The 25,530-nt window shown below is 49.1% G+C and overlaps 10 protein-coding genes across 10 annotated transcripts; 5 read left to right on the top strand and 5 right to left on the bottom strand.

The window, feature by feature from the left end:
* Positions 1-242: 242 nt before the first annotated feature.
* BDV38DRAFT_247240 (uncharacterized protein) lies at positions 243-1,464 on the bottom strand. The gene has a single exon (XM_032054642.1). It carries the CDS (start codon positions 998-1,000, stop codon positions 374-376), a length of 627 nt encoding a protein of 208 aa, XP_031913177.1. The 5' UTR covers positions 1,001-1,464; the 3' UTR covers positions 243-373.
* A 1,440-nt stretch (positions 1,465-2,904) lies between these two features.
* BDV38DRAFT_283227 (uncharacterized protein) lies at positions 2,905-5,140 on the top strand (the record flags this gene model as incomplete). The annotated part of the gene is made up of 2 exons (XM_032060005.1): positions 2,905-3,843; positions 3,941-5,140. 2 exons carry the CDS (start codon positions 2,905-2,907, stop codon positions 5,138-5,140), a joined length of 2,139 nt encoding a protein of 712 aa, XP_031913176.1.
* Positions 5,141-5,221: 81 nt separating this feature from the next.
* BDV38DRAFT_283226 (uncharacterized protein) lies at positions 5,222-6,225 on the top strand (the record flags this gene model as incomplete). Its single annotated transcript, XM_032060004.1, has 2 exons — positions 5,222-5,277; positions 5,340-6,225. 2 exons carry the CDS (start codon positions 5,222-5,224, stop codon positions 6,223-6,225), a joined length of 942 nt encoding a protein of 313 aa, XP_031913175.1.
* Positions 6,226-7,183: 958 nt separating this feature from the next.
* Positions 7,184-9,678, bottom strand: BDV38DRAFT_293126 (uncharacterized protein; the record flags this gene model as incomplete). The annotated part of the gene is made up of 6 exons (XM_032062175.1): positions 7,184-8,036; positions 8,100-8,257; positions 8,335-8,544; positions 8,600-8,997; positions 9,081-9,456; positions 9,526-9,678. 6 exons carry the CDS (start codon positions 9,676-9,678, stop codon positions 7,184-7,186), a joined length of 2,148 nt encoding a protein of 715 aa, XP_031913174.1.
* A 1,039-nt stretch (positions 9,679-10,717) lies between these two features.
* Positions 10,718-12,818, top strand: BDV38DRAFT_283224 (fungal specific transcription factor domain-containing protein; the record flags this gene model as incomplete). Its single annotated transcript, XM_032060003.1, has 4 exons — positions 10,718-10,788; positions 10,842-10,944; positions 11,005-11,648; positions 11,696-12,818. The coding sequence occupies 4 exons, from the start codon at positions 10,718-10,720 to the stop codon at positions 12,816-12,818; spliced, it is 1,941 nt and encodes a 646-aa protein (XP_031913173.1).
* A 1,507-nt stretch (positions 12,819-14,325) lies between these two features.
* On the top strand, positions 14,326-14,825 carry BDV38DRAFT_283223 (uncharacterized protein; the record flags this gene model as incomplete). Its single annotated transcript, XM_032060002.1, has 2 exons — positions 14,326-14,609; positions 14,678-14,825. The coding sequence occupies 2 exons, from the start codon at positions 14,326-14,328 to the stop codon at positions 14,823-14,825; spliced, it is 432 nt and encodes a 143-aa protein (XP_031913172.1).
* On the bottom strand, positions 14,617-16,739 carry BDV38DRAFT_247229 (FAD-dependent oxidoreductase). Its single transcript, XM_032054641.1, has one exon. It carries the CDS (start codon positions 16,541-16,543, stop codon positions 15,221-15,223), a length of 1,323 nt encoding a protein of 440 aa, XP_031913171.1. The 5' UTR covers positions 16,544-16,739; the 3' UTR covers positions 14,617-15,220.
* A 457-nt stretch (positions 16,740-17,196) lies between these two features.
* BDV38DRAFT_247228 (putative MFS transporter) lies at positions 17,197-19,134 on the top strand. The gene is made up of 5 exons (XM_032054640.1): positions 17,197-17,528; positions 17,580-17,605; positions 17,659-17,944; positions 18,015-18,429; positions 18,479-19,134. Exons 1-5 carry the CDS (start codon positions 17,354-17,356, stop codon positions 19,104-19,106), a joined length of 1,530 nt encoding a protein of 509 aa, XP_031913170.1. The 5' UTR covers positions 17,197-17,353; the 3' UTR covers positions 19,107-19,134.
* A 98-nt stretch (positions 19,135-19,232) lies between these two features.
* On the bottom strand, positions 19,233-20,593 carry BDV38DRAFT_283220 (uncharacterized protein; the record flags this gene model as incomplete). Its single annotated transcript, XM_032060001.1, has 2 exons — positions 19,233-20,239; positions 20,332-20,593. The coding sequence occupies 2 exons, from the start codon at positions 20,591-20,593 to the stop codon at positions 19,233-19,235; spliced, it is 1,269 nt and encodes a 422-aa protein (XP_031913169.1).
* Positions 20,594-20,865: 272 nt separating this feature from the next.
* On the bottom strand, positions 20,866-24,116 carry BDV38DRAFT_247224 (Zn(II)2Cys6 transcription factor). Its single transcript, XM_032054639.1, has 6 exons — positions 23,381-24,116; positions 22,574-23,224; positions 22,346-22,503; positions 22,126-22,296; positions 21,734-22,075; positions 20,866-21,661 (listed from the first exon to the last, which is right to left on the bottom strand). The coding sequence occupies exons 1-6, from the start codon at positions 23,531-23,533 to the stop codon at positions 21,088-21,090; spliced, it is 2,049 nt and encodes a 682-aa protein (XP_031913168.1). The 5' UTR covers positions 23,534-24,116; the 3' UTR covers positions 20,866-21,087.
* Positions 24,117-25,530: the final 1,414 nt, after the last annotated feature.

Below are 25,530 nucleotides of genomic sequence, written 5' to 3'. Positions count from 1 at the left end.
GCCCAATAGACCAATACAACGAAGACCAGGGCCGGCTAGCACAGCAAGACGCCAGTCCATAATAGCTTGCCATATCCGAGAGAGTTCGCAGGAATGCATATCCCGCCTATATAATGCCAAGATGTTGTAAAGATATTGGTCTCTTCGGCGCTCTCCCGTCAATAAAAGTTAAGGAAAGTATAATATATGTGCCCAACAAGAATGAGGGTAACGGATACTTGGATATGTGTCATATGTCAACTGTCAATTATCTGCTTTTCTGCCCTCTCTTTATGAAAAGCAAGTGCCATAGCCAAAAAACTGCCCAGGGATGTGCACGAAGAATGGAGGACTCCGCTGATCAATGACGAAGAAGTACCGGACAACACAAACATCACACAGTCTCATGTGCCGTACAGTCATCATGAACAAATGGCTCCTCGCCTCTCTCCATCCGCCACCGATTTGTCGCCTCTAACGCTCCCGGCAACCCTTTGAACAACCACCCCCATTTCCTCAGAAACCCTTCCGACATCTCCCACCCCGTGATGTCCCAGGGCGGCGACCACGCAATAATGCCGCGTCGCTCGATCTCGTCGTCTGGGAAGCCCTCGTATAGCCCGCCGATGCAGTCGGCCCACAGCTCATCTTCGTCGAAGGTGCCAGCGGCCCGGATCAGGCGGTCTCGTCCCTCAGGACACGGGAACAGGTCGACCCAGTCGCCGTGCGGCAGCATTTGTTGAAGGCTGGTGTGCAGGAGCGCTAGGGGGAGTAGCTCAGGCCTCGTATAGTAAGGGATGACGTGGGTAACTTCCTTGTTACAGTCGAGCGGGGTGAGAAGGATACCCGAGATTAGTTCACGATTGACGTCCATGGCGCGGAGGGCGCTGAATTGGAGGAGTGTAATAAGATGGTCTGGATAGAGGGGGAAGACCATGTTCAAGTGCTCTTTTCTAGGTTTATCTGGCAGCAAGGGACTTCTAGTATTATATAGTTGCTTGATACGGGATGCTGGGACCATGGAGTTGGATTGCTGCCCAATGTCCCAGCATTCTACCAGCACTCCTGATTTGATCAGTGTCCCGTTGCGGCACTGGATGCTTCGACTTTATTTGCTAGGGCTTTGCGTTTTCCTACTGAGCCGTTAGATTCGATAATTAGGTCCCCCGGATAGGACTGGTCCTGCGTCCTGATATTGGGGGAAAGAGAGAACAAGGCCTTCTTTACAGTATGCCCTTGTGTTGAGTCTAGTGTGTGCCCGTCTGCGGGTTGCGGCATCCTTGGCCCCAGTCCAGTCACCTTCCCTACTTATGGCCTGTACGCAGTGAGCAAGTCATGTCGTCTTGGTGATTGAAGCGGCCTGATACGTACCTCGGCCAACTGTGCCATGGACGTGAGTTGGATGCGTGATGTTGAACTTGCAGGCGCAAACGTACTAATCATTATGCTAGCGGACGTTTGAATTGATTAACAGTGCAGGTTTCTTCAAAGGCGGTTTATGTAGCCTGCTCACAATGACAAGTCTGGCACTCAGGCACTGGATTGACTACGTTAGGTCATATGCCTACTATAAGGTTCCGGAGCCGAGAGAGCGTAGTGAAATTGCACGATATCATTGGTCACTTACAGTATCTAACTTGAGGAGGCCTAGCGTCAGGCAAGCTGCTCACAGTAACAACAGCAATAACTTTAGGATTGACACACTAGCTAGAGACTAGACTCGGCAGTGAGCTTCATGCAGCTGGCTCATTTGCTCACTCGGAATTCCCCTATTGGTCTCTCTCATCAAGATGTCAAGTTTATTGTGAAAATTATTTTTAGAGTCCTGCTCTTTTTGAACGCCACTGCCAAGACTCTAGCCACAACACTAGGTGCGCAGAAGATGACAGTTGTATGTACAGAGTAAAATGCGATACAATATTCATCAGTCACGTGCATGATATAATCAATCACCAAGTGGGCTGTGGAGCTGGTGATGTTGAAGCTGTCGCATTGATCGAAATCATTTTCACAATCTTTGTTTTTTATTTTATTTTATTGTTACTTTTTGATTCGTTATCGAACATTACTTTGAGGAGCACTGATCTATTCTTAGCCGCAAAGACCGGTACGGTGCAGGAGGCTGTGCAAGGCGAGAGAGGCCGAGATAGGCGGGGGATTCATTAAGAGCTGTGAGGTCATATTGTTGTGCATACCCATATACATACAACATCATTTCGGTTCATTTCATTGAAGGCAGATCTCAAACAAAGTCGACTGTAGTGTGGAAATGGATCGAGTCTCCAATGTCGCCTGTGGTTTCCAAAGAAACTTGAAAGAATTACACACAGTATGTGAACCAGCCATCAGCCTCAAGAGAATAGATGTGAAGTCCTAATACCAGCTCGGGCTTCCTTGAAAAGCGGTATCATGGAGTTGATTTTCAATACCTCCCCTTACAAGGCTCTTCGGATATCCGTCTACTCAGAATCCACCCTGGAAGGCCTAGCGATGGGATTTCCTGCTCGATACGAGTCGTTGGCCTTGACGAAAATCCAAAATACACGGCTCTTTCCTATACCTGGAGGAAACAGCACTCAACCTGGCAAGCTAGTGCCCTCATGGCGTTCGAAACGATGAAATCGATGTATCAAGGGAATGTATATGATATGCACGTTCCAGAGTCTGAAAGAAAGGAGCGCAGTCCCAAGACTATTCTGTGCAATGGCAGCAGAATCAACATATCGTTGAATTTATATGACGCCTTGGTATCACTCAGAGACATACAATCCAAATGTTGGTACTGGATTGACGCGTTATGCATAAACCAAAGGTACCTGACACCTCATATCTGCTGTGTCTAAATTAACTGGAGAAAGGCAAATGAAGCATGAGACTAAATGGTTTATTAGTGATACAGAAGAAAAAACACTTCAGATTTCGAAGATGGGTAGAATATACCAATCTGCTGAGCTTGTTCTTGTGTGGCTCGGTGACTGCTCGTCAAAAATAGCTCGGGGTCTCCCCAGCTTAGAAACACTCGCGAAGAAGATGCCAAGTGAACTACCACCACTGCCCAAGATCTATGGGCCTGGTGGGGATTTGCAGGCGACAGCCATGACCGCGCTATATCTTTCCGGTCGGCAATGGTTCAAGCGGGTCTGGGTACTGCAAGAATACCTTTTAGCAAGAAAAGTCAACTTCCTCTGTGGTCCCCATGAAGTTAGTTTGGGAGCCTTACTGACCGCTTGTATATGGGTATATCATGACCCTGGTGCTATAATGACACCCGAGCTGCCAATGGAGGCTGGACTGAGAGAAGCCTATGCCCACATTAATGACATCCCCAACTTCTTGTTGGCTCACCAGGCCATTGGTCAGGGCCACCGGTTAACCCTCCGCGAATGGCTTCGGGCATGTCGAAGGCGCTTTGCTAAAGATTCCAGGGATTTCGTCTTTGGCGGCCTATCTCTGATCCAGCCTGAGTCATTGAAGATAGATAACCAGCGTCTTCAGCAGGGAGATCATGCTGGCTTTGAAACCCAGGTACCTATACTGCCGCTCAGCGCCGGTACGCACACTCAGAAAGACAATCGATTCACTGCAGAACATTCCACTGCCACATTAGAAGCCCCAACCTCATCATTACCTATACCCAAGGGCCTATGGACTTTCCTCAAGGCTGATTATGCAGCCAGCGAAGTCGAGGTACTTATCAATGTTGCAGCTTGCCTACTTTCCCACAACGGACAACACAACCTCGATCTACTTTCCATTGCGGCTCGTAGGCCGTGTGAGGACATTGTTGCTGACGTAGGCAATTGGTTTTGGCCTCGCGCTCATCCTATTCTCCCATCTTGGGTCCCAGCCTTGGGTTCCAGGGGTGTAAGTGCATCTCACATTTGCTCGTCTCGTCTACTTTTACTTTACCCTATCCTCTGTCAACACAGTTAACGGCGCCTACTAATCCAGATATCTACAGTCCCTTGAACATAGCAGCCTAGCATATACAGCAGAAGTATCAGGTGATGATGGCACAGCCTTTGCAGCTGGTATATTAGGACAGCCGGGTGCATCACCTACGATCTCTCGCGACGGCAGGACTTTAGTCCTTGAGGCTGCACCCCTTGACACAGTCAAGGATATAATTTTAGACCATACACTTATGACAGAGGAGTACATCGACATCCTCATTCGGTTCCTTGAAACTGTTGGCGGGATGCCCCGCGCTCATCTCCCAAGCGGTGGGACAAACTTCGACGCGGTCGCAATATCCCTAGCATCTTCGCTGTTCTTCTCGCTCCCCAGCAGCACAGGACTAAGCGTCAACAACAGCCAAAATCTTGAAAGAATATCATTATCATCCGTAAATGAACAGCATGCGCGATTCTGGCTTTGTGAATTTATCGAGAGTGAGGTGCGCCACTGGATGACATTTTTGAGGATGACCCGCGACGAGTATGCTTTGGCGCGAGGAGTTGAGCCCTCAGGGATGGAGTGGCCAGAGGAAACTAGTATAGAACGACAGAAAAGGCTAGATAGACTCGTATCCGCTTACTGGCAGCTGTACGAAAGGTTTGATGATCTTCCGTGGTCTGGGACGGCAGATGAAGGTGTGGCGGTAGCAACAGCAGCCACGCCACTCAACGAGACCACGTCCAGTCGATGGGACCTCCTGGAGACCTTTCAGTCTGCTTTTGATGAGAAAAGATTTGTTTGGAAAAGGAAGCTATTGATCTCTCCCGAGGCACAGCAATATGTTACTGCCTTTACTCTCGAACTCAAACGGCGGAGCTTGTTTATAACGCAAGAGGGACTTATTGGAATGGGGCCTAGTTGGTTGAGGAAAGGGGATCGGGTGATGCTGGTAAGAGATGCCATTGTTCCTTACGTGTTCAGACACGTCGATGAGGAACTGAAGCACCAAGTGAAAGCTATGGAGATGAGGGAAGATATGTTGAAGGAGTACTCGGCCGAAAGGAAATATAGTCTGTCACGGCAATTCATGCGGCCCACCCTTGAGAAGCAAATATCAGACTTGAAGCTGAAAATTAGCCACCTTCAAGCTGGCACGAAAGACGCATGGACTTTGATTGGTGAGGCGTATATCCCCGGTGTCATGCGAGGAGAGGTTCTGGAAAGAGGGGGTTCTGAAATATTTGGGAGGATTGCCATAGTATAATCTTTTAGCTCTGCTAATAAGGCTGATGCCATCTTACGGCTCTCCAATTGTAAGGTATCACAGCCTGTTGTGTAACCTGCCATGCTCCCCGATCTCAAGGGCAAAGTATTCATAGTCACAGGCGTGAGTTCTGGCATGTAAAGTCTCCTATCTCCCCTCTCAGTGCGAAGCCCGAATCGCTGATCTCACCAAACAACAGAGGTTATTGCACCGTAACCCACCTAGCAGAACATGGTGCCCACATTTATATGTGCGCCCGATCCCCAGAGAAGGGCACAGCAGCCATCGCCAACATCAAGAAGATGCACCCCTCAGCCAACATTGACCTACTGCAAATAGGCCTCATGGACCTCACTAGCGTCGTCGCGGCCGCTAAGCACTTCCTCACCCTCGAAACAGCCCTACATGGCCTGGTCAACAACGCAGGCATCATGGCGACGCCCTTCGAAATGACCAAAGATGGCCACGAGGCCCAGTGGCAGACCAACTACCTGGCGCACTGGCTGTTTACGAAGCACTTGCTTCCTCTAATGCTGCGGACCACCAAGACGCTTCATCCCGGCAGCGTGCGCATCGTCAATCTCACTTCATCAGGCCATTTGGGCGCACCCAAGGGTGGCATCAATTTCAAGGACTTCTCGCTCAAGGATAGCGGCCCATGGGGGCGGTACAGACAGAGCAAGCTCGCCAATATCCTGCACGCCAAGATCCTGCACGAGACGTACGGCCCCGGCTCTCCCAGTGCGCGGAACGGGGAGGGCGAGATCTGGGTTTCGTCCGTGCATCCAGGTCTGGTTGAGACGAACCCCGCGACATTGGTTGGGAACTCTGGCTCAGGTTTATTGTGTGCTTTCTCGGTCTTACGCATGTTTGGATTGATATGGCCTGCGAATAAGGGGTCGTGGACCAGTTTGTTCTGTGTGGCGAGTCGGGATATGAAGGCGGAGCAGAGCGGCACGTATCTCGAGATTTTTCGGCGGTTTCGCGACCCGAGATGGCAGAGTGGTGTGGTGAATGATGGGACGCTTGCAGAGATGTTGAAGAAATGGACTGGGGAGGTGATGAGGAAGGGAGACTGGGTTTAATAGATTTATTGTGCTCTATAATTATGGATTCTCATTCTTCCTATTCACGAATACCTTTTCACCCTAACCTCAAGAATATGGAGATGTCCTAACTGCTATTTTCTTAACCAGACGAAAATATTCAATGTGGCTGCTGCCCGCCTTCCACACGATGATTATGGCATAAATTCCGCCAGTAATGTTGATTCTCCTCTGATCCGAACTCACTCATGAGTCAAGCTCTGTTTGGGCACACAGCCGGAGTTCCGCTTGGGCTTGGGCTATCCTACAACATCTTTGAAGTGTCTGCAGGACCTATAGATTGCACCAGATTATCGAAGAGCTCTGTCGTGACCCTGTCAGTACACATACCAAGAATACCGGAGGAAATGATGTTCCTAGCTGTGAGTCTGTCATTATCTGGTGCTCTCAGCCGCCTCCAATGAGGTAAAAGAGGCCAAAGAAACAGGTTTGTGTATTGAGCAAGTCGTCATTTACTATCGCCAGGTCAAGGCACGGTGTAAAACTCCAGATCGACGCGTACAGCTTGGGGATATTTGACCCAAAGAGGGGTTATTGATGTCAATATTCAAGTCTATCTTTTACTGAGTATTACAAAAGCGAATGCGCTCCCTTCCTGGACTGTCAACGTGCCCGAAGAGCTAAAATGACTTTTGTGGCCCGAGCAATCACTGTGTTGGCTCTGTACGCAGCTGAATGAAATTGAAATTGAGAAGCATTCCACCATCCTCCATGACTAGGGGATCTGCGGTTTCCCAGTGCACACAAGTATTATGAATCATAGCTATCGGTATCACCTTGTATTTTCAAATCGAAGTAACACCTACTACAGCCCCTTGGCAATACGTAGCTTTAATGCATTTGCTTTAACCGCACAGGCCCTTTCATTTATATCTTACTACTATCTCTGGTATCATAAGAGCATATGTCATTGAGTACGAGAGACAAATGTATATCTTTACATAGGATTCTCCCATGATAGATCACTAAGACTGCTATCCATCTCCTCATGCAGCCACGACGGCAAATCCAACAGCCCAGGTATTTGCTCACCAGGGGTCAAAGAGTCATTCGCCAAGCCTGAGTTTGTCCACATCGACCAGTCAAGTCCAGCGCCAATCTGGTCCCATCCTCCTTCAGGTAAACCAATCGGGCTCCGGTTATATGCTTGGCTCCAGGATGGTACGTATGCCTCGTCGGAAGCGGCGTTAACCTTCCCAGGAGATGCTTGTTGCACCGTGGCGTCAGGGCCGTGTATCATTCGCATGAGACTACAATGGTACTTGCCAGCAGGTACCCACGATTCAGACAGCTCCTGGAGTGTTTTGAGACATGAATTCACCTTGTCCATATCAATATCGCTGCGGCATGCATCCTGCGTGCCTTGCGGGTGAGGATTGAGGAGTGCCAGAGCAGCAGAAAGACTGCAGTAGGTAGCTGTTATGGGGCTCCTCCGGAAACTACCAAACACCTCCCGATATTGTTCGCCGAGTGAGCCTGTCCGCTTTGCAGCCTCAAGTTGAATGGCAGAAGCCTTTTGAGCAAGGCTATCAAGTGGTTGTTGTACCGGCTGTTGTGGGCTGGGAGACCGTCGTGATGCTGAATCTGCGAGATATGGCTTTGTGAGAAGAATAATGGCTGTATTGTAGATCATGCATAGCGTGTAGGCCTGGGGGAACTTATTTGGTGTCCCCGACCTCACGGGTTTGAGCTCAGGTGGCAAACCATAACACCAGGTTTTGAGAGCAAGAAGACACGAGTCGAAAAAGCTTCGCCTTTGGCCGCCATGGGCGAGCTTTTTGGGGGCATACCTTGCATATAAGTGTCAGCGAACTAGTTAAAATATTAACCCAGAATCGTAGTTGCATACTTACAGGTTAAGATGAATCTTTTCTAATATCTGGCTGAGGGCAATGAGAGATCTTTGGAAGTGAACCAGCAGAGTTCGGCTGACCGGAGTCGAAGTAGAGTGTTGATCAGGCTGATCGATTGGACTAGGTAGGGATGGCAAGCCTACCACTCCTTGGAAATCCTAGGGAAGCTCAGTAAGATGATGAGGATGATGGGACGGTCATTCCCCGGCCGGAGAGGGATAAAAAGATATCTTACAAGCATAGTGCAAACCCGGCCCGTATAGCTAGCAGCCAACTTATCGTCACAATAGAGAGACCAGTATATCTGCCTCCGAAGTTCAGCTTCGGTCTCAGTTATATGATTGGGGCTCTTCAGTATGTTTGAATCCAAATGAAGCCCCATGTCCAGTACCAGTCGATTAGCCATGCCCTGAGATAGCCAGCCAGCGGCATCGTAGCCGGAAGCCTTGTTATGTCAGATTAAGTCAAACCAGAGGTCTCTTTGTACAGAGTCGACTCACCACATATACTGTTCCCAACACGGTGAGAGATTGAAGTGTGGTTATATTAGGGCGCTTCAGGTCAAAATACAGAAGGGCTTCCGAAATTTCCAGAAAGGTACGACCAGCTGTATTAGAATCTTCAGGGTCCGACCGCACTTCGACTCGATCGGAGTAGCGGGATGCACAAGCCAATATACAGTTAAGCAGCAACGGACTAAAGTACCTCCCGTTATTTGCCTTGCTGTCGCGGAAAAGAGCTTCGTCTACAACTTGGCAAAATGGACTTTGCCAAGCAAAGAACAGTTCAAGCAGATGGGATTCGAGCTCTTCGGAGACCTGAGTCTCGTTGGAAAGCGCCTGGGTGTACATATTTGGCGCTTCAAGATGGTTTCCAAGGTTAGGATGCTCCAGTGATTCTGTACTATAACTATTAGTCATATGTCTCACTCGCTCACTGTGGTTATGTGTAGGTGATCGGTGATTTGGAACTCTAACACACCATTACACCCTTGGAACGCGGTTCGGCCACTTGTCGAACCGAAGTAACGAGCCTCGCCATCACTGTCGAAATTAAGGCAGTCATCTAGATAAAGTGTGCCCTCAAAGGCAGTACAGAGCTGGTCAAAGGCAGAGGAAGAGCCTCCAGCAGTCAAGGACGTGGTATTCGGGATGACGTTCTGTTCCAGTAACTGAGCCGCAGAAGCATCAACATCGATAGAGTGGAGCCAGAGTATCCGCTCCAGAATGTTGATACGTGCCTGTAGCTGTCGGACATATGTCTTGGGAGCCGTTCCCCGGCCATCATCATCCGTAGCATAAATACAAGGTAACTGGCGGTCAAGACATCGAGAGCACGACGGCTTATTACCGTCACACTGTTAAGTGTCAGCAGGCCGCAAGCAAAAGGCGTGAAACTACCTGGCTGGATAGAGAGATTAACTCACCTTTGCACGTCGTCGACGGCACTCCTGGCAAGCTCGTGTGGCATATCTGCTCCTCCCTCCCGCCTTCCCCGGGGCGGAGGATAAATTCCGCCTTGAGCCCGATTTAGGGCTCGGACCACTGGCACTCTTTGGTGGGGGATTCCTATCGGTCATAGTTATACCAGGCCCCAGACGAATCTTTGTTGACCTGACTAGAAACCAAATAACGCACGTGGTGTGCAAAGCGGGCCTCTAGATTTTCCGCCGAGTTTCATTAATCCTCCAGCGGAATCTATATTCCGCTCCAGCTCCCCTGACGTCATACATCCTGAAGGAGCCCTAACAACTTTTATCACAGTTCAGTAACAAACAAAGATAAATACTTCATCATTTAGATGAGAAAGTGGCCGGATACGAGTATTCAAGAAATGCCGATGTTCCCGTTACTAGTACATAAGAAGCAGGAATTTCAGCAACGACAAATGGTAGCTGGTATATATATATATATGTCAATATCCATTGTTGATGGGAGAGAACGAGATCATTGCGATTAGCTTATTTGTAACAATCTTGTAAATACAGTGACATCAACGACGAACGGCTATTAGATAATCTAGTTTCCACTTTACTAGTATTGGAGGGGACATTTAGGAATGAAGGTGTATACAGGTCAGGATTCTGGGGGGTCGTGTCAGTGTGTTGCATGTTGAAACCGCACTTAAGTCACGAGAAGACCTGGGAAGTGTACTTCCGAGTACTCATGATGAATAGTATAATACAACTGAGTTACCAGAATAAATTCTGATCTACGAGAAGGAAAAAGTGGAAGAATAATGAGAAACAAAAGAAGTTGTATATACATTACTTAACCGGACAAACAATATTCCACTCATGTCCGCGGAGCAAACGGAGCCACTAGCCTCATCTAGGAATAACAACCCGCGGACTTTTACGCCTCTTCTGGCATCCATCTCATGTCTTTCTAGTGAGACGTCGAATCATGAAACGAAATCACAGTGGAACCCCTGTAATGATGATTCATCGGTGGAACCGGCCACCTCTGTCGTGCAAACCTTGCCGGGAGAAAAAGCGTCGGTGCGATCGCAACCAGCCCTGCTCCAGTTGCACACACAGAGATATACAGTGCGAATATGCCGGGCAAAGGGAACGTAACCAGCTACCTGGGGAACATGGATCTGTAATAGCAACAAACATGAACCAATGCCGGGGCGCCCCAAGTCTACCGGCCGCTTCGGCGATCTCACGAGCAGTGCCTGATTCTCTGTGAGTTGCTCGTATTCCCCTGGTTGGATTTGTTGCTCACTATATCATGGAAGTAACCCAGAAGAGGTGCTGTATCGCCTCCACAAGCTAGAGGAAGCGGTCTTCCATAATCCAATTGGGGCAGAGCATCACCCGCGGGCATCCCCAGCAAGCAATGTATGTGTGATTTACCATGTATTGTTTGGGAAACAAATCGTAACATTTGTGACTCCATAGGAGGAACATATCTCCCCTACTAGCTTTACTTCAGTTAATTCCCACGCCCGAAACTCTCACAATGAAACTTACCTAGATACAAGAAGCATAGCTAGACATCTCCCGGATATAGACGAGGCTAGGGAGTTGTTCAACCATTTCGTAGTCACTATTGGGCCTACGTTTGGGGTCCTCCATGTACCTTCTACGAAAGAGCTAATGGAACAGGCTTATCGGACTATGCTTGAGGGCCCGAGGCTAGACGCTGCTAGGTTGCTGTTGCTTCTCAGTGTATTTGCTGGCTCGATGCTTGCCTGGACACCTCAGCTTTTGAATAAGCTGAACGCTACGCCAACAGAAGCGCAAGCAGCTTTCAAGGTATACACACGCCTTGCAATATCGATTTTGGATTATCCTCAGCCCATGGAGCCCTCCACTACTGCACTCGCCGCTATGGCTACTTTGTCACATATGGTTGGCAATTCTGATGGTTATCCTTACAAACTTCCATTAATTCGCTTCCGTTGCTTCACCATGGCGCGCGCAATGCAGATCCATCGTTTAGATACCCCGAAAAGTTGCGAACAAAGAAAGCTAAAAGGATATGATCCAATTGAGCTCGAAGTCCAAAGACGGATCTGGTGGAATATGGTGGCGAGCGACTGGTGAGTCCAGTATACATTGAGTTTGAACTTATCACTAACGAGCCAAGGCTAAACTCATTTTCTGGTGGTCCCCAGGAAGGAGCATACTTGATCCAGCCAAAGCACATGATGGTCAATTATCCCACTAATGTTGACGACGAGCTTATTACCCCAGCAGGCATACTGCAGGACCCTCCCTTATCGCAACCCTCCGCACTGTCCGCCTTCATCTACCGTGTGAAGCTAGCTACTCTTTGCCGCGAAGTCGTCGATGCGATGCCGTCAATTTGGCTAGAGGCACAAGAGCCGGAATACGGAACAATCCTAGAACTAGACAGGAGGTTTCAGAACTTCCTAAGTGACCTTCCAACCTTCTTTCAACTAGACCCCGACAGCATTGAACAAAGCCAGAAAATATGTGAAGAGCGTCCCCATATCCCTGTTCAGCGAATAAGCCTGCATTTTAGTCTCCATACGCGCCTTTGTCGGCTTCACCGACCTTACCACCTTGAAGGTGTAACAAACCCAAGATACGCCTATTCCCATCGCACATGTATACAGTCTGCGCAGAAAGTGCTAGAGCTGCGACGCTTGATGGACGATGCTGGTGCACGGATCGGATTGAAACCAGGGCGCTTCTGGACGGCAAACCAGCATTGTTTTCTCGCCGCCCTTATTTTAGCTACCGATGTTTCATTTAACCCTGACGCACCAGATGCGGAGGCTCGGAAGGCTAAAGTGCTTAGTGCTTACGAAACACTCGAGAAGTCGAAGGAAGAGTCAAATATTCTGGTAGAGACAATCCAGAAAAATATGCAGACTCTTATGTCAACCCTCCACAAGCAGCGACCACAACTCCTTGGTTCACAATCAGGGGATCCTACGGGAATCGGTAAAGATACCCATCTGTCAGCCAGTGGAACCCCTCAGAACAACGAGTACTCGCGAGACCTTCATGGTACATCTATACCCAGTCATACAACAGATACGGTGCAATCGTCAGCTACCGAGGATCTAACTCTAGTTGGCAATGCGGCTCCTCAGAGGAACATTCCACCTGAGGCAGGGTTCCGAGAGGAAGAATGGGACCAGCTATGGTCAGACTTTCTAGCGGTCGCGCCCGACCTCGACATCCTGCAGTGGAACTCCTTGTTGGATGATATGGACTTCCACTTCGGTGAATGCACCTAAAGATGATAAATGCTTTGGCTTAGAAAATATATTTGGTTTCTGAGTATATATTAGACGGGCTTTCAAGTGGTCTCTTTCCCCCATACTCAAGTTACACCTGCTTGCCCTGCGAATCGCTCTCGCTCTCGCCCTTACAGCTCCCAAGTAGATGAGACTCTGCAGTACTCGAGAGCCAGTGGCCAATCACTATTAACCACAGCAGGACAAGCTCATCGTCCCGTCCCGTCCCCGTCTATCGATGCCCTGTGGGCTAGACTTTAGCAAACGCTTAATACGTCCATGAGGGAAGACCCGGTTAACCTCTTCGTGGTTGGTTACACTCCGTGTCACAAAAGTATGTTATTAGGGATAGTATTGGCCTGTAGCACTCGCTCGCGCTTTGTGTAAGCTACGGCATGATGAAACCCTGCTGACCAACTAGGTGTGCTGGCCGCTGAGGTACGGTGTGATTGACCACGCCAACAATATATGGAATACCAGTGAACCGACCCTTTTCTGCCACTTATAATTGCACGAAGTGTAGGCTTTTACACTCGGAGAATATTCCACAGGTGGACGCTCCTACATCTGGCCAATTTGAGCCTCGCGCTTGCAACCTGCAAGCTCTATGTCAATGAGAATGTGACAGGGGATGGTAGTTCATAACCAAACTGGATGACGCCGAATGCAATCGTTACAAGACCAATACCACGCTAGTCAGCCTGCAACGCAGGCACAGAGGTGGTATGCTTGCGATATACTCGCGTTCCTGAAGTAGGCGTTGCCTGATGTATATAATCTCATCCAGAAACCTAAGTGCTCAGAAACGCTCAAATTCTTTTTCGTGTTTAAGTTAGGAGTGGTAGTGAAGGATACTTATCCAACGACCTAGTGCTACTCCTATCTGCGAATGTGTGAGCTACTTTGCGAGCGATATAACGGTCGTCGCGGTTGCGGCCATACAGTGGCTAGGGACTACCAACGTTGCAGCGCTGCTTTTCGGCGCCCAAATCGACAGCTATGCTTGCCACCAAATGGCCGACTGCGTGACCTTGACCGTGTCATCGATATAGAGAATGATTACTTAGACGGCCCATGTCCTGTCTGTAGGGGCGAAACGCCGCCCAGCTCGGAAGGCTCCGAGCTTATGTTCATCGTTTGAATTTCACGTAAGTAATTGGAATGACTTAGGCACTCAGTACTGACAACTCTAGAATATAGTGTGCATCTGATCTCTAGTATTAAGGAGCGACAACCTCATGGAGGACATGAATGGGGGATCATTTGGATTGGTCACACAGGACCAGCCAATGAGATTGGGATGCAGAGGGATATTCATGTGTTTAGCTACTCTTGTCTCATTGTGTCCTTGGCCCAATTAAAAGATTTTGTCTAACGTATCGACTTCGTTGGCCTTTCTTTGCTGATCTCCTACGAAGCAAACATTGATCGCCAACAACATAAGAGCAATGACTTCCCCCGGCAAATTGTACAGTCTTTTGTTAACAACTTCTTCCCTTATACCAAGATGGATCAGCCAAAGCGAGTAATTCTACGCCTGCAAGAAGCGGACCTCGACGAAGCAGATCTCTACGAGCCCGTTCGACTGTACCTTGAAAAGAACGGTCGCTCAATTGAGGAACTTGATACCGGCCGTCATTTCATCCACATTCAACCTCCTAACCCTGATATACCCCAAGTCGACCCAAAACTACATGTTGTGATTGATCTCGAGGCAAGCAAATATTCTGGCAAGCTCGGTCCTGATTTCCCCTGTGAGGTATACCGTGTCCGCCGCGTTGATGGCATGTTGTGCGTTGTTCCCCCTTGCTATACCATTTTATACCAAGACTTCCGCCCTAATCTAATTGTTTGTCTAGAGTGATGTTTGGCTTCAAGGATGGAGCCTGGTACCGGAACTTTGTTGGTAAACTTCGGTCGATTATAGACGACGTGTATCCATGGGGGAAAACAAAACGCGATCTCAGGCTCTCGGGTGGCACAAGTGCACAGGCCCTTGAGAGCTGAAGTGACACGGAATTAGCGCGAGAGAGGTCTCAGAAAGCGTTGTTGGCTTGACGCCACATGGCGCTGGACTGCTGTTTAGGTTCTTGGTGGCTGGATATTTGACGTCAGGGGAATTTATTTCCTCAATAAACAAGGATCCACCCTGGGCGCCGTGTTTTTGTTGCAGGGCTATTGGTAGCTATGGAGCGGTAGACTTTCCTCTGAACAAGCCATTCAGTGAGGAGAACCCTGCGTATTTGTGTGTCTGCTTCCTCTGTCGAGAATGTTTCCACTGTCTAAGCGATCATGCCGGTGCGTTAGCAAAATACCGCTGTGTGAATTAGGACTATCGAAATAGGATGTAAACGCTAATCAAATATTCCTAAAGCAGTAAAAGAAATACATGGCTATGAAAATTAATAGCGAATGCCTGAACCTTCTGAAATTTCCTCCGTATCAATGTCATAGGCCATATGCTTCTGTCCCCATCCCCACTTCTCCAACCCTAAAGCCCAAGAAGCCCAAAACGCCATGCCAACCACAACTTCCTTCGACCACAAGACCCAAGGCCCTGTTGTCTTCCGCGCCTTCACGTTTCGGGAAGCGAGCTTGTAGATCTCGTTCACTCGGGGTCTCCTGATCTCATCGAATTTCTTGTACACCTCCACCACAGGCCGACTTGGGTCCTCCAGTAAGCGAGCAAGCAGAAACGTGTCTTCCAGCGCCATAGAGACGCCCTGTCCCGCGTGTGGCTGCATTGCATGCGCCGCATCACCAAGAAGCACGCACCGACCCTTATACCAAGTACCGCCAAGTGGCAGTCGGTAAACCGGATAGAACTGTATACCGTCGGTGTTGTCAACAAGTTGTCTGAGTAAGTCTCCCCAATTTCCATGCACCTTTTCCAATATTTGATGCATATTCGATTTGAACTCATTCACCTCCTTCTGCCGATACACCTCCCACCCATCTCGACTATCCCCGGAGTCCGGCAACGGGACCTCCTGCGACAAACCCCAAGCTACCTCATCTCCAGCTGCCGTGGCGAGCATTACCATAAACATCCCTTGCTCTGTCAATGTTGCACCGATCCCCGAAAGCTGGGCTGCGGTAGAGGAAGACAACCTCGACGTGGGAACAAGCGAAAACAAGCCCGAAAACCCGGAGTATTCAGGCTTCTGGTCGGGATCAACGTATAGACGGCGCACACAAGAGTGAATACCGTCGCATCCGATTATGATGTCTGCTTTATCAGCGCTACCGTCGGAAAACCTCACGGTCACGCCAGAGTCACCATTGTCGTCAATAGTGGTGAGCCGCTTGTTGAAATAGATGGGGATTTGGGCATTGTACACCGCATCCAGAAGAACATCTACGAGATCTGTTCGCTTTATTCGAAGATACCCAAAACCTGTCTGCGCGCGTGCGTAACTGACCATGTCCTTCTGTTCGCCTACAATCCCGCCTTGTGCGGAATGAATGACGAGGTTACTTTGGCTGCTACCTCGCGCGTGAAGAGCGTCATAGACACCTAGACGGGAGAACAGTCGGAGGCCATTAGGCATGATGCCGATTGCGCCGCCGAGGGTGGTCGGCTCAGGTCGCAGTTCATAAATGCTGCATTTGATATTCGTGGTTTGGTGGAGACGGAGCGCGGTCGAGAGACCTGCAGGACCTCCTCCGATAATGATTGCCTGGGACGGTTGGTAAAGGGATAATCGATTTATAAGTTCAGACATACCTTTCGATGATCAGACATTCTTCTTAGAATCTGTGTTCGCATTGGTAGTTTTGCTGACTGAGTGTTTATCATGTTCGTCCATGGGTGGCTTTAAATACTTCAAAAGCTGCGGAATGTCCGCGGTACGGGTTACTAGATGTGGCTAGTATGTCCGCGGAGCAGTCACCATTCGATAGTCTTACCTCATAGCATACACACAACTGTTGATAATGCCACAGACACGTTGATTATCCTCCAGGGTCCAGGCTGGACACAGTTACATGCATCATAAGCGACATTCTTTAGCCCAAGGTTAATCTATCCAGCCTACTACCTCTGTCCACTATCAGGTTAACCATTTCTATCTCCTGGGGAATGTTTCTTACTTCTCTCACCAAAGGTCTGGTCAATCGGTTCTTCTCTTGTTTCTCAAATGTGAACATCGAAGCACTAAGCAGAGATCCATCAACCGTACTTGACAGTATGCTTGTTTTCATAGGGCCGATCCTAATATCAGTCTGATATTCAAATGCTGGATACTAACCCCAAGCTAGTCCCGAATAGGAAATGTGGCCTCAGGAACTGAGTCCTCCGCACCACTCAATCAGCGCTTTGGCATTTCCTTGGGCCAGTAAAATGTCCCCATATTCCCCATCGACCTCGTAAACCCCCGTTAATTAGTGTTTAGTGTTCTCACCGAAGTCATACTAAGTTCATATGTCACTGGCTGAATCCGTGGAAAATTCTTTTTCCCTCTCAACGGCTATCGAGAAGAATCTTGCCCTCAGAATGTTCCTTGCGAAGTTCTAGCAACACGCTCATTATCAAGATGATTCAAGTGCCGAGCGCTACGGCAGAGCCCCCTTCGTCTCCAGATGCCCCGACATCTGACAAGGATGCCGCATTGGCGGTGGTGAGCGACGAAGCGCAGGAAATCGACCCTGCAGTTGAGAAGCGTGTGCTGCGCAAGATCGATCTATTTTTCATGCCAGCCATGTTAATAGGTAAGCGTCTAATACAGGTCCGAGCTATGTACTGTCATTAACGAGATTCAGGATATGGATTTGTGTACTGGGACAAAGTCAGTTGTGATCAGTGTAATAGTCTAACAAGAGTCCTAGCTGACTGACCCAGGCTATATTGGGGAGTGCCTCCCTGTTCGGTATGACAACTGATCTGGAGCTACTTGTCATCGATCATACCACATCTCCCCCCTCAAAGGACACATCGCGACTCAGCTGGGCGACTTCCATCTTCTATTTTGGAATGTTGGCCGGTTTGTACCCGATGACATTTATCCTCCAGCGCTTCAAAACGCAATATGTATTCGGCCCCATTGTGATGGTGTGGGCTATTACCTGTGCCGCTACGGCAGGTGTAAAGACATGGCAGGGGTTGTTCGCGCAGCGATTTTTCCTAGGTATGCTTCTTCCCATGTCATAAATCTCGTCACTTTTTGCCAGTAGTCCATATCTCTGACAGACTTTCAGGTTTTGTTGAGAGCGTAGTTCCCACGGGCTTCATGACCATCGTGAGTAGCTATTATACTCAGAAGGAGCAGGCCATGCGTCAAGCATGGTGGTTCTCTGGTACTGGGTGGTTCACTATCATCGGCGGTGCCCTGAACTACGCTTTCGGCCAGATCAGCTCGGGCGCACTAAAACGTTGGCAATACATTTATATCTTTGCCGGCGCGCTCACATTCTTGTTCGGACTATGGTGCTGTATTATGCCCAACTCGCCTGTCTCCGCGTGGTTCCTGACCCCGGAGGAACGAGTTGTCGCAGTAGAACGACTGCGGAAAGGCCAGACGGGTGTGCGATGCCAAAAGATTAAGTGGGACCACATTAAAGAGTCATTCCTGGACCTGAAGCTATACCTTGTTGCGATAATGATGGCTGCTGCGTGAGTATCTGCCACAGCATCAAATGAAACCATTCTCACAGATCACTAGGTATACGATCAACGGCGCTATTTCCGGTTTCGGTCCCCTCATCGTATCAACATTTGGCTTTAACACACTCGAGTCAATCCTATTCCAATTCCCGGTTGGGGGTGTCTGCGTCATCTTCATCCCACTCTGCGGCTACATCTCTTCACGCATCCCAAACACACGTATCCCCATGCTCATTGCTTGTTGTCTTCCTGTCATCGCTGGATGTGTCATCATATGGAAGTCTGAATGGGGATACCAACCGGCAGCCCCCGTTGTGGGCTACGCATTGACGGGGTTCTTCGGACCGGTTGTCAGTCTAATCATTACCCTTGGGGCCAGCAATGTGGCAGGTGCTACGAAGAAAACCATCATGGCTGCCACGGTGTTTGTCGCTTACACTGTCGGTAACATCATCGGACCACAGCTTGTGAATAGCAAGACCGTGGACCAGCATTATCCGGAGCTGTGGACCGGAATGGTAATCTGCTATTGCATCACCATTGCTGCCGCTGTAGCGTTGTATCTGGTCCTCTGGAGGGAGAACCGGCGCCGGGACCAGGTGGACCTCGATGAGAGCCAACGGGATAAGTTGGCGTTCCATGATCTGACCGATAAGCAGAACCCGTTCTTCAGATATGTTCTGTGATTGCACATCCAATCTGCACAGCGCACATATGTAAAATAGAATAGAATTCCATTAGTATTACACGGAGGTATATCACGCAAAGGGTATATGCCAATGTTCCAATCACAATATATGAAACGCAGTATATCAAGCATCCCCCAACTCCTCACAAAGATGGTTCTGAAAGCCTGACCCATCATCCCCCGTCACCACCACCCACATCACCTTCTGGGCAATGCGACTCTCTTTCTTCTCCACGTTCTGCAGATGCCGTTCACCCTTCTGCTTCATCTTCGTAACCTTCTTCTCCTTCTCCCTTACAATCTTCTCCATTTGCTTGTCCAGCTTTTTCATCTCCTTCGCCAAATCATCCTGAATCATGCTCCTCCCCTGCAGCGACTCCCCCAACGGACCGTCCATTCTCTCCCTAGCCCTCTCTTCAGCAGCCATCTTCGCACGGGCAACCTCCTCCATCTTCAGACCAATCAGCCGCTCCGCTTCATCAGCCTCACTCATCAACTTCCCAGCCTTCTCCCTCTTCCCAACAATCGAACTATTCTGCCTCTCCGCAAGCCAGCTCTCCTGTTTGTCCGAAGCCCTCGTAATCCAATTCTCCTTCCCCACCCCTCCTCCTTCCTCATAAACAACCGGACAAACAAACTCCCTCAAAGCCTCCACCCTCCTTAACTGCGGATCATACTTCCCCTTCCCCTTCCCAACATCCTCCAGATCCCCAAACTCCTCATCCCTTCCCCCACACTCCCCCAACTCCAACACATCCCCGGGAATCCCTACCTCAGCCATCATCACCTTCGTCTTCAGCACATGCACCCGCAACCCCTTCGGCCGAAATAACTCCTCATTCGCCACCCGCATATACTCCGTCGTCCGCCTCTGCGAAACCTTCACCGACCCATACTCCGCCGCAGCAGCCACCCCCAGCGCAGCAATCTGGACCTGCAAAACCGGGACAAAGACCGCGGCCTTACTGGTCGTGCTAATAGCCTGGATGTACGGATTCGCTACCCAGACTTCGTTGAGGCCGTCGATGAAGGCCAAGAAATCTGTTTTGGTGATTCCGTGGCGCTCCAGGGCGGGCGGGTAGGCCCGTGCGAAGGGACGGTAGATTGTACCGTGGATGGAGTGGGATGTTTCTATTTTCTCTTTGTTAGTTTTTGTGTTTCTTTTTTTCGGGAGGAGGTTGAATAGATAGAGGATGGAGGTTGAGACTAGGGGGAAGACGTACGGGGTATGACTACTGGTTTGGGGAGGATGGAGGAGGGTCGGTAGGCGGAGTGGGTTGTTTGGTTTTGAATTAGGACTGTTGGGGTATATGCTGGTGGTGAAGGATTTGAATCCGGTTCATTGTGGTCATGTTGGTCTTGGTCTTGATGTTTACTGGTGTCGTTGAGATAGGGGTCCTTGGTGGTGGTGGTGGTGGGGGTGGGGTTTTCCTTGAGGGTTTGGGAGGGTCGGGTTGGCAGGGGTGGTCTTTTTTCTTCTTCCATTGTAGTTTGGCCTTGGGAGATATGCAGGTAGGGTCTATTTACGGAGGTTGCTTTGAGGGTCATTTTATTGGAGGTTGTATAGAGCCTACTTCCAGTTTGTTATGGTGTTGGGGTTTTATGTGGAGTTGGCATTAAGCGAGTGGGCCAATCAGCGAGCTTGGTGGCCATCGCTTATGATGTCAAAATGATTTCCTAAAATGGAAGAACTTGTACTTTTGCCATAGGCCTAGAAACTTGCTCTCTACTATGGAAGGGCTTGCTATGGTTTAGGTAAGAGAGTTGGCGAGATTATCACAGAGAGAGAGAGAGATGACAGACTAGGTTAGGGAATATGGATGTCGAGAGAAAATATAAGAGAACGGAAAAAAGGGCGATAGAAGCTATGTGGCGCTGGTAATTCCTCAGTCTATTAAAGCGCTGTACAATCGCGCAAGTTCTTGATGCTAGTTTGACGGTCATAACACATAAATCAACCACCCTTATCTCACAATGGTTTACTCTTCCCTTTCCCTCTGGGGGGGTCCGTCGCCAATATTAAGATTATCCCATTTCTCCAGAAACCGATCCATACTCACGTCAGATTGTCGAACCTTTCCCTGTCGGATTACTGTCGAAAAGTGTGGATAGAAACTACTAAACGACAGGGAATCCTTTTCACGCCACGTCTGTGTCTCAAAATCCAGGAAGAGGGCATCTGTTTCCGTCGGCAAGGATACCTCCGTCTGCTGTGCGGTTACTTGGATCATGCGAAGAATGCCCTTGGCCAGAGCAAAGCGTCGGGACATAGCCCGGGCAAAAATACAAAGTTCAATGAACGCCTTTCGATTTTCAAGTGAGTCGAGGGCTTCGAGAAGAGTAAAAAGACCGATACTTGTCCACTGGACGGTGGAAGGGGCCAGCCGGTCGATGCCCCATTTCTCGCGGTGGATACTGAGAATCTGGACGATGCGTCTAGCTGTCGAGAGGCAGAGGTCTTTGGCGTTCTTCGCAGTTTCTGGAGCTATAAAGTCGCCACTATTTGATTGGAGGAATCCAAAGATTTGCATGACATTTGTGTGGTAAAACAGGCTAGACGGCGAAGGTTAGTAGGAAAAGAAGAAGAATAATAATAAACGCAGCTGATATATCGAGTAGACTTACTGTAAACTCAAAACATGTGGTACCTCGGCATTTTCCAGGCGTAGGCATTCCGGTAAATTCGCGTACCAAACCTGTAGCTGCTGGTATATGTCATTGATGACAGCTGGGATCTCGCATTGGGGTGGACTGTTATCAGGATCATGAAGAGCTTGGCTGATTCGGAGCGTGATGCAAGAAAAGTCACACCACCGGTCGAATACGCAATTATGGTGACCCCGTACCGGTTGTACCAGCTGAGGATAGGGAGACCATACATCGAGGGGATCTTCATGGTTGATAGGCACACGCGGTCGCGGAGGGGGGCTGATATCTATGTGTTTCATTAAGGACACTGCGGCCGTTCTTCAGCCGTCAGCTTGCTTTGTCTTTCGGCATGGGGAGATTTCACATACGAAGCCAAGTTGTAAACTCCCCACAAGGTTCGGTTGATCACGTTCTCGATCTGTCGCACCGATTCCGTGTCGATCGGAAGAGGTGGGTGCGAAGATTCATACTCCTTCGCGGCTCGCACAGCGAGTTCCATATACATCCACCCCACGCGATCTTTACCCATCAAAACAAGTCTGGAATATGTTAGCCAAGAACCCGCAGTAAAAACCATCCGGAACTGACCGTATAAATAGCACAACAAGGCCTTGTATAGTCGGTATACTGCTGGGGACCTCCTCGTCCTCTACTTCGAGCAATCGCCGGGCTTCCTCGTAAAAGTGGTCGCCGCGAGAGAACATATCGCCAGGGACGGTAAAAACTTCGGCGTAGTCGGAAAAATACTGACGAGTTGCACCGATCAATAAAATCCTTCGTGTATTGGATTTGAATAGTACAAACTACTCTACGTACACTCGCCTCGGAAAGAATGGCATTCACCAGAAATGGCGAACAGAACCGACAGTTCAAATTCCCCGCCTGCATATCGCGAATGAAGGCATCCTTATCTAGCCAGTCAAACCACGGGTACGTCCATGTTAACCACAAGGACACCAAGTGTGACACCAGATCGTCATCGTCTGTGACCGTCGTCCAGGGCTTCGCGGGAACCTTGTAGACGGGAATATCGACGAGGCGGCGCACCTCGAGCATCCGCCGGGGAATCCGAGGTGCATTACCCTCGTTCCCGTCGTCGTCATCCTCATCTGAAGGTCGGGAGAGCTGACGCTGAAACTCGCGCAGTTCGGGTGATCTTTCAATCTCAGCTCCAGAAAACTGTTGCTCCAAGAAAACTGCAATCTCAGCTCCAGAAAACTGTTGCTCCAAGAAAACTGCAATCTCATCGAAGGAAGCATTACTCCGGATCAGGTTCAATAATTGTGCGATCCGTGTCTTTTCACTCCCTCGTAAGGCACCTATTAAGTGTAGCAAGGTGTCCTCCGCTTGTTCCAGTCGGTCCAGCTTCCGCTTCATGGCAAACTTTCGACGCATATCCGCCATCTCATCCACAACACATTCAATGCCATTGAGGGTGCAATGCTCACACGGTGGATCACCTCGACACTACCAACATCAGCCGTGACGTTGGCATTCTGATCGACCAAAGGCGGTTTCCAATAGTCCCAGTTATCAAGAAACATAAAAAAAAAAAAAAAAAAAAAAAGGCAGAGGGGGCGAGAAGACGACGAAGAAACGCGATCGAGCAGAGAACAATCTCACCTTGAGCTTTTTTAGCTTACACGCCCTACAGGCAGTAGTCTTGTGTTTCCGCCCACGGACTACATCGTCACTAGAACTAGTTCGTCTCGGGGGTTGACCAGGAGCCGGTGCAAGGGGACGAGGCGAGGACGATGATGACTTCGAATCGGACATAAAGAGAAGAGTCGCGGGCCGATGGATCGGGGGTCGGAATGGCGCGGCAAAATGGTAGGCGATAGAGGCATGAAGGGTGGCGTTAGATATATAATAACGTGCAGATTTCCTCGACTATAGATGGTGGTGGGAGCGGCAGTACCCCGAATTGGTACAGGCGCATCTTAAGGAAATGAAGTCGCGCCGAATGATTCTGGAAATCTTGTTTTCAGACGAATTCCGCGGCCCCACGACAGCTGCTCTTTCTCCTCCTGCAGATCTCCAAATCTCCACTCAGTGTCGGCAGCAATAGCCACCCAATCAGGTCCCGTGACCCGCACCACTTCTTGCCCTAGCGTCGATACTAGTTGCCCAAAATCTTCATCTCAAATGGAATTCAACACTTCCGGTTCTCTTGATAGGTCCCAAGAATCAGGTCTGGGACAACTTGACAGGCAGTGGATTCTCTTTCAACGCAATCCTTCGGCCGTGGAACGACGGGTCTGAATCATTTGATAGGGCGGAAGGTTGTAGCTTGTCCGAACATTCTCCATGCCCTAACTTAGCACCCGCACTACCAAAGTCTAGAAGCCCCCAGCCAACACTACTAATTGTACAATCTTTCTACCCAATCCTGTGATCTCCTCCTTCCTGTACCTTAAAGACGGCGGGGGCCCTACAGGGATTTAATCCAAATCATTGGAAACCAACAACCCCACCGTTCCTACATCTCACGTGGGAAATATATTAATTCACCATTCTAGATTTCCACTCTCACCCACACGGGGGAGCCTCACACATATTTGCCACTCTCTAAAAGTCTACCATTATCACGGGTCTATCAATGGAAAGGTCTACTGTGACTGGACGATATATCCCCAGGATGCTTGTAAACAGTATCGAGATCTATACGTCTCTCATCGGTCCACGTCAAAGCAAAGACCCCAAAAGACGAACGCGGTAATACTTGCCGATTTTACCGATTAGACCTCTCATTGGATGATCTTTTCCGCCCCGATTGCCAATTATCGGGCTTGTCATGCGGGTAACTGAAAAAAAAAAAAAAAAAAATATTGGATAGTGAGACAACCAAACCTTACGACCGAAATCATACTATTATTTTAGTGCCTTTTTCCTTTGTCTGTGCTAGTAATCGTGACTTGTCATTGCCAAGATACTTGCGCCAATTGTTCCTGGCCAATGAGATTGGCCCGAGATTCTCTGTATGGACCATATCTTGGATCAAGGACATGAAGCTTCTGCAGGCCCAACAAAACAATGAAACTCCTTGGGCATACATTAGCCACAGATATGGGAAGATTGTAATCAGTGACTAATGACTAGGAAGTTGCAGAAGTTCATATTTGTGCATCAAGATCCCCATTGATCTTCGCGCTATGATCAAAGGGTGTCCTGAGCGTGAAGCCCAAGATACACTTAGGGTAATTTGGCATGGCGATCTGACACTGATCCCAATCATAACTTTGTATGTGGCGCCAAACTAATGCCTAATCCATGCACAATTAACTTGCCATATGGCCGTGCCAATCTGGTGGCAAGTAGTTGCTCAACTATATCACACTCTCGGACGCACTGTGAGTAGAGCTTAGCCTCGGGTTACTTTTAACCCTATTTTCTTTGTTATTTAACGATCGTCCACGGTAGAAACCTTTCATTCATCTCGATACAACCAATGCGCATCTTTTGGTATCCAGCACCAACTTGGAGCCGCCATTACCGCTCCGATCTACGGACCTAACGGGAGTAAGGAGATTGATGAGTCTTAGCCGGATGTGAATACGGGGACAAAAGCACAATTTACACGATGAAAGAAACCTTATCGGCCGAATCGGAACTGCACCTATGCGATGCAACCTCGATTTCCGGGTCCTTACGAACGATATTATAGGCTTGCTCGACCACATCTTACAACCTACAGCGCTAGTGTTTGATACTGCGTGCCTCCGAACGATCTGTGGTTATGCACGGCCCCATTACAGCGTACATCGTCTGGGACA

The sequence above is a fragment of the Aspergillus pseudotamarii genome, assembly GCF_009193445.1.
Source record: "Aspergillus pseudotamarii strain CBS 117625 unplaced genomic scaffold BDV38scaffold_29, whole genome shotgun sequence".
NCBI classification, from domain to species: Eukaryota; Fungi; Ascomycota; class Eurotiomycetes; order Eurotiales; family Aspergillaceae; genus Aspergillus; species Aspergillus pseudotamarii.
This window is presented reverse-complemented; position numbering and strand designations above follow the sequence as displayed.

What these genes read in the sequence shown, in the direction of transcription:
- BDV38DRAFT_247240 (XM_032054642.1), bottom strand. Translation starts at nt 1,000, where the DNA reads ATGGTCCCAGCATCCCGTATCAAGCAACTATATAATACTAGAAGTCCC.
- BDV38DRAFT_247229 (XM_032054641.1), bottom strand. Translation starts at nt 16,543, where the DNA reads ATGTCTGAACTTATAAATCGATTATCCCTTTACCAACCGTCCCAGGCA.
- BDV38DRAFT_247228 (XM_032054640.1), top strand. Translation starts at nt 17,354, where the DNA reads ATGATTCAAGTGCCGAGCGCTACGGCAGAGCCCCCTTCGTCTCCAGAT. An exon ending in GATTTGTGTACTGGGACAAA is followed by an intron (nt 17,606 to 17,658) that starts GTCAGTTGTGAT and finishes TGACTGACCCAG; the next exon opens with GCTATATTGGGGAGTGCCTC. An exon ending in GCGATAATGATGGCTGCTGC is followed by an intron (nt 18,430 to 18,478) that starts GTGAGTATCTGC and finishes ACAGATCACTAG; the next exon opens with GTATACGATCAACGGCGCTA.
- BDV38DRAFT_247224 (XM_032054639.1), bottom strand. Translation starts at nt 23,533, where the DNA reads ATGTCCGATTCGAAGTCATCATCGTCCTCGCCTCGTCCCCTTGCACCG. An exon ending in CCATTCTTTCCGAGGCGAGT is followed by an intron (nt 22,504 to 22,573) that starts GTACGTAGAGTA and finishes GCAACTCGTCAG; the next exon opens with TATTTTTCCGACTACGCCGA. An exon ending in CCACATGTTTTGAGTTTACA is followed by an intron (nt 21,662 to 21,733) that starts GTAAGTCTACTC and finishes TTCGCCGTCTAG; the next exon opens with CCTGTTTTACCACACAAATG.